The 6,315-nt window shown below is 29.3% G+C and overlaps 1 protein-coding gene across 2 annotated transcripts; it reads right to left on the reverse strand.

Annotated features, from left to right (window-relative positions):
• Positions 1–426: 426 nt before the first annotated feature.
• LOC114316868 (uncharacterized) lies at positions 427–5,731 on the reverse strand. Of its 2 annotated transcripts, XR_014346207.1 has the most exons (5): positions 5,201–5,731; positions 3,297–3,406; positions 3,108–3,187; positions 934–1,026; positions 427–685 (listed from the first exon to the last, which is right to left on the reverse strand). XR_014346207.1 is itself a non-coding variant. In XM_082898397.1 (4 exons), exons 1-4 carry the CDS (start codon positions 5,373–5,375, stop codon positions 662–664), a joined length of 402 nt encoding a protein of 133 aa, XP_082754523.1. In that variant the 5' UTR covers positions 5,376–5,731; the 3' UTR covers positions 427–661. The 2 variants fall into 2 exon arrangements, 1 of the variants encoding a protein (XP_082754523.1); XM_082898397.1 differs by lacking the exon at positions 3,108–3,187.
• Positions 5,732–6,315: the final 584 nt, after the last annotated feature.

Here is a 6,315-nt window from a genome sequence, read left to right on the forward strand (position 1 = left end):
TATTTTGTCATAAATATAAGAAATGGAGACAAAATAATTTTGTCACGTTTAATATAAACGAAGACGAAATTTTTTTGTCAAAGAAGCTACCAATAGAGACAAAAACAAATTCATCATTAAAAATGATAAAATAATGTCAAACAAAATTCGTCACACATTGAAGATAATAGTGACAAAATGTGATAATATTTTTTGTCACGACAAATACATTTAGTGACGAAATAAAAAATTCATGACAAAATTAATCATCCACCTAAGCGAAATAAGAGACAAAAGAACCTTCTTTAGGGATGGAAAATTTTGTCAATAATTTCATAATATTTTTTTCCATATTATATACCTATTTTATCAAAATCTAAATTTTAGTTCAACAAATATAACCCTGTTCATGTTGAAACTTGTTGAATATAACAATTCCATCACAACTTAACCTAACCTGTTATCAACACATTTACGAATTAACAAAATGAAAATATCCATTTATCATCACAAATAATTTCATCCTAATACAATAAAATAATGAAATATCCACAAAATATCCAAAAGTTATAACTTGTTCAATTTTACCAAAAATCCAACAATAACTAGTGCAACTCCACAAGTATGTGTATCCTTATCAAACAAAAATGAACATTCAAGCAAATTAGATCATTGTTGCACGTCAAAAATGCCACCCCAATCCAATCTGCAAAAAAATAAATTAAAAGCTTTAGTAATTAATTAATTATACAAAAGATTAAAAACATTAGTAACTCATCAATTTACAATTAGATCAATTATACAATTTACCCCTCTAACAGACTTTTTTTCGAGATTATGAGAACAAAAAATTAATTTTAAGGCTAATTCACAAATGATGCATCCCATTAATGTGCCGTAAGTTCATATAACTTATATTGGTCCATTTAATTCTTAAAGTGCAAGGATACGTACCAGTTTTTCTACTCTAACAGGGATTGACCTAGAACCACACCTGTGTTTTGTATACATCCTTTCTCTGTTCGCGATGTTACCCTTTGATTGCTCCTATAAGAAAGAATGACCAATATAATAATGAAATGTATCATTAGTAAGACAAATATGTTAGCTTTTGATTGTTCCAGTAAAGAATAATGAACCAATATAACAATGAAATGTATCACTAGTAAAACAAATTTAATGCTTGATAATAAAGAATTGCATTGTTCATATCTATCCTTTTCCTATATATCATTTCAACTTAAAAGATGTTTCAAATTATTCACTAGTTTCATTCAATTCTTTGAAATATAGATTAGAGGACTTGTTGAGATTTCATTATAAGATGATTTTTCTGGGTGAAAAAAGAAAAACGAGTAATTTACACCGTTCACAATTAGGGGACATATAAGCATGGGCAAGATAGATTGTGAAAAAATCCATTTACATTTCACAAGATATGGAACAATTACTGATACCAAACTCCTATCCCTTTCTTTCTTCCACAACTATATCAAATCTAAAATTCTGTCTTAATACCCTGTATTAGTTACTCAGCTAGTTGCTTACCATTATCATGAAACTTCAGACCAAACTCAAGAACAAACAGAAAATACAATCATAGAAACTGAAATCTTAGTTCTTTATTCTATGATGTGAAAGATGCATTTTAAGGAATCATAAATTAATCTCCTATTATGTGAGCCTTCCAATCCATGTTTAATAGTTTCCCTTTCTCATTTTGCCACTTATTTGGTTTTTATTATGTTTCACTTACATGCTTAGAGGATAAGGAAAAAAGAACACATGGAATTTCACAGCAAATTGATTGTGTTCTTTCTAGTTTTTTTGAAATCTCTCCCTATTCTAATCAAACTTTATCTAAGTTACAAGCAAAAGAATATGAAGTTGCTACAATTCATCCAAATTAATAGCTCTCTGTTGATCTTCTACCTCAATGCTTTCTGAGATGCCTCATCACAAAATATACACAAAAGTAAAATGACACTACTACAAAAACATATAAAAATCACACTTTTTTTGTGTGATGTATGTTATTTAATCACACCTTTTAGTTTTGTTAAAGTGTGATCTTTGGGAATGTGATTAAAAGGGGTCATTTTTAATCACATATTTTAAGTGTGATTAATAACATTTAGATCACACTTTTTAAGTATGATTAAAAATATTTAGATCACATATTTTAAGTGTGATTAAAAATATTTAGATCATAGCTTTTAAGTGTGATTAAAAATATTTAGATCACACATTTTAAGTGTGATTAATAACATTTAGATCACACCTTTTAAGTGTGATTAAAAATATTTAGATCGCATCTTTTAAGTGTGATTAATAATATTTAGATCACACATTTTAAGTGAGATTAATAACATTTAGATCACACATTTTAAGTGTGATCAAAAATATTTAGATCACATCTTTTACAGATTTTAAGTGTGATTAATATCTAATAAAACATGTGATTAATAATCAGATAAGATCACACGTTATATGTATTTGAAGAATGTAATGCGCACTATATACTATATTTTGAATCACAACCATATATTGAATGGAAGAACGTCATATATTTCATAAATGAAAGTTAAATATTTAAAAGTATATACAAAGGAATTAATAAAAAAATTTTAACTGTGCTTACATATATTAAAAAATAAAAAAACTTGAAAAAATGAAATTGTTGAATTCTTTGACCATATTTTGCATTTCTCCGAGAAATTTCTGACTTGAAAAAATAAAAAACACAAATTAATTCATAAACCACTAGAAGCATATGAATAAACTTAATATTTTTTGTAGAGATTGTTCTTGTCTTACAAAAGACAAAATCGAACATTTTCTCATCACACTGACTCGTCATCTACTGCATCAATAGAAAATGAATAACAACTTTGATTATTATTAGTATAAAATGTTTGGATTACCATATATAAATATGACATATACATAGAATCAATAAATCCAAAATGAAAATCTTCAATGTATGAGCAGATATTTTAAAGTCATAAAACCAAATATACATAGAATCAACAAATCTAAAATGAAATCTTGAAGTGATTATATATTCCTTACCAACTAAAGAAATTGTTGATTAGCAATTTAAATAACGGAAGTTATATCATACTTACATTGGATTTCAACTCATATTCTTTAGTACGAAATTAATCCATTCAACACGCACTTCATCAAGTTCAGTTTCCGTGTAAGTCTTTTTTCCATTGAATTGCAAGAGGTTATTTACAAACAATTAGATAATATGAAGAAGATGTACAAGTATCATGAATATAATAGTAATAAAAGTATAGAATTTATCTCACATTTTGTTTTCCAGCTGTTTTATTGTCACTCTGATCAGAGTAGGGGACATACTGCTGAGTTTGGTGATCATAAGAATACCAAACCCCATTGTTACCATCATAATATAATCCTGCACATTTATAAAAAATAATAATAATAATATAATCCTGCAAAACACAAGAATAAATAAATAAATAAAACATTGATCTTCATCAGAAACTAGAACAAAAAGCCTAAGAAGATCAGAATATTGACCATGAATGTCACCTGTGTGATAAACAGAGTACACTGTCAAAAAAAAATTCAAAGAACCTTCTTTTTTTAGGGAACACAAGCTTCAAATAAATTGTAATAAAAATGATACTTCATATGTTAATTTTGTAAGTCATCATTCATCAGCAGCAGAGGCATAGCAAAAAGAAAAAAACCACAAGCATATCAGAGTTAATATCCAGCTATGAATCATGGGCGAGACATGAGAAATGGTTACGAAACCAATATGCATATACAACTCTTCTGGAAAAAAATTCCAGAAAAATAGATAACTATCATGGATCTACAGAAAAATAGATAACTATCAGTGGAGTACTGGGTGCATAAAAAACCTGGGAAAAAAAACTACTCTATGATCAAACAAAACAACCAGTTAGGAAGTATCAAAAGACAAGTCTGGACCATTCCATTGCATTTATAGTTTCATGCACACCTACACATCTTGCAATAACACTTTCCCTATGAATACCCTAAATAGAAAAAGGAGAGAGAACAAGGGAGAAGGGAAGGGAGAGAGCATAATCAGCACTTCTAATAATCAATCTATAAAGATTCTGCGTGCACAGCAGAATGAGTATAAAATAACTGTAGCACTCCCACCTCACACATTATCTAAAATATTTACAATCTCTTCCATATATACATAAACATTCACAATAGTAAAATTATGTAAACTGAACAGGTCCCATCAGTACAGATACCCTCATCTTCATCCAAAAAGCCATATGCTTTGGAAGAAGCTTATACAGTATGGGAAGTGTTTTGATTGATCAAAAAGAAGAAGCTACTTCAACCGATATGTCCTTAGGCACAGCCCTAAATAACATAGAAATCACACTTGGAAAGGGTTGACAAATTAGTTAGGGCAGCTGGTGCATTTCTATTCTAAAGTCAAAATGTCCAAAATAAGAACCCAACACAACTCATTACTGTGAACAATGTCTAGAACATACCAGAAGACCGACACTAACACTAGGTATAGATTTTTGTTACTTCAATACAGACATATTGCAAAAGGGTAAACGTAAACTCTCTCAACTAATTCCAAAACTGAAAAAGAATTCAATAAAGATATACACTTCAATGCATGCCCTACACAAAACTTTCCAACTAACTCAAGAAAACGAACTCATTGTATTCGAAATTGGAAAACTAACTCACACATACATAATGGGTATAGATTTTTGCTATTCAATACATAGATATTGGTTGATTGCAAAAGGGTAAACTCTCTCAACTAATTCCAAAACTGAAAAACAATTCAATAAAGATATGCAATTCAATCCATGCCCTACACACATACATAATGGGTATAGATTTTTGTTATTCAATACATAGATATTGGTTGATTGCAAAAGGGAAAACTCTCTCAACTAATTCCAAAACTGAAAAACAATTCGATAAAGATAAGCAATTCAATCCATGCCCTACACAAAGCTTTCCAATTAACTCACACATACATAACAAACCCAATAAAAAAAAACAGATAGGGCACAAACCATTAACTAAAAGCCATCAATTTAGTCCCTAAAAAAAGCACAAATTCAACAAAAAAACAAAACCAAGTACAAATAATTAAAGCAATTAAACCAAAACACAAAACTCAAACTAAAAAACACAGCAAGAACCAAGTGGGTTTGATGCAAAATACCACAAATTTTGATGGGTGCTTCAAGTTCCAATAGATTAGGCTGTTGCAAGAAAATATCCCTAGAAACTACACACAACTGCTTGATCTCCGACTTCGATAGCTGCACCTGCTTTCCGGGTTTCCCTCTAACTTCAAGAAGCCGATTGATTATGTCATCGAGAAGAGATGGGTCCATTTCTTGGAAAATCTTGAAGAAAAAGGATTAGGGTTAAGGAGTGAGAAAGAGAAAGAAAGGGGATTTTAATTATTGCATGATTGGGAAGAGAGTAGAGAGAAGCGTGGTGGTGGATATGGGTGGTGAGGTTTGAGGATTGAAGAGAATTTGAAACATTACTTGGAGATCGGGTGATTCAAAACCCAAAAAAGTGGAAATTGATTTCGAGCAGAGAGGCCGATTTTGGAGAAAGATGGAGGAAAGAGAGAGAGAAGCTGACCTAGTAGAGAGAGAGAGAGAGAGAGAGAGAGAGAGAGGGTGCGCAGTGCGCATATTAGGGCTGGTGGTGGCTCCGGTGGCGCATTTTGAATGAGGGGTTCGTGGATTTTGAATTTTGGAAGTTCAAAATATGAAATTGGAGAATGGATTGAAACTTTTACGAACTTTTTTTTTTATACTAATTAATTAATATCATGTGTAATTATAAAGTTTAGAAATTCAAAATATAATATAAAATTAATTAGATAAATGCTAACAAGTATTTCTTATGTATTATTTAATGTTGAAAACTATGTAAAAAGTTCCTTGAAAATATATAAAAATATTAAAAAATTTATTGGTTTCAATAAAAGTGTATTTATATTAGTAAAAAATATATTATGTCTTACATATATTTTGTCTTTTATTTGTACTAGACTATCACCCGTGCTATGCACGGAATAATTTTATATATTTATATTTATTTTAAATTTTGTTTAATATATAAATTATATTTTTTAAGACTTTTTATAAAAATAATTTAACAATCTTATTACTAACCATAATGTATGGGAGAAGTTAAAAAGGGTACTGCAGTAATTATATATGGATTGTATCTATAATTATTTGTATGAGATGATTTTAATGTTGATCAGGAGTTTTTGACCAAATCAATAAATGTAGACATTTGGAAAGACATGTA

The sequence above is a fragment of the Camellia sinensis genome, chromosome 12 (assembly GCF_055761805.1).
Source record: "Camellia sinensis isolate YWXY chromosome 12, ASM5576180v1, whole genome shotgun sequence".
Lineage (NCBI taxonomy): Eukaryota > Viridiplantae > Streptophyta > Magnoliopsida > Ericales > Theaceae > Camellia > Camellia sinensis.

Excerpts from the sequence above, each read along its gene's own strand:
- LOC114316868 (XM_082898397.1), bottom strand. The coding sequence starts at position 5,375 with ATGGACCCATCTCTTCTCGATGACATAATCAATCGGCTTCTTGAAGTT. Across the intron at positions 1,027-3,296 it reads AAACAGCTGGAAAACAAAAT|GAGCAATCAAAGGGTAACAT; the intron begins GTGAGATAAATT and ends TCTTTCTTATAG. Across the intron at positions 686-933 it reads CTGTTAGAGTAGAAAAACTG|ATTGGATTGGGGTGGCATTT; the intron begins GTACGTATCCTT and ends ATTTTTTTGCAG.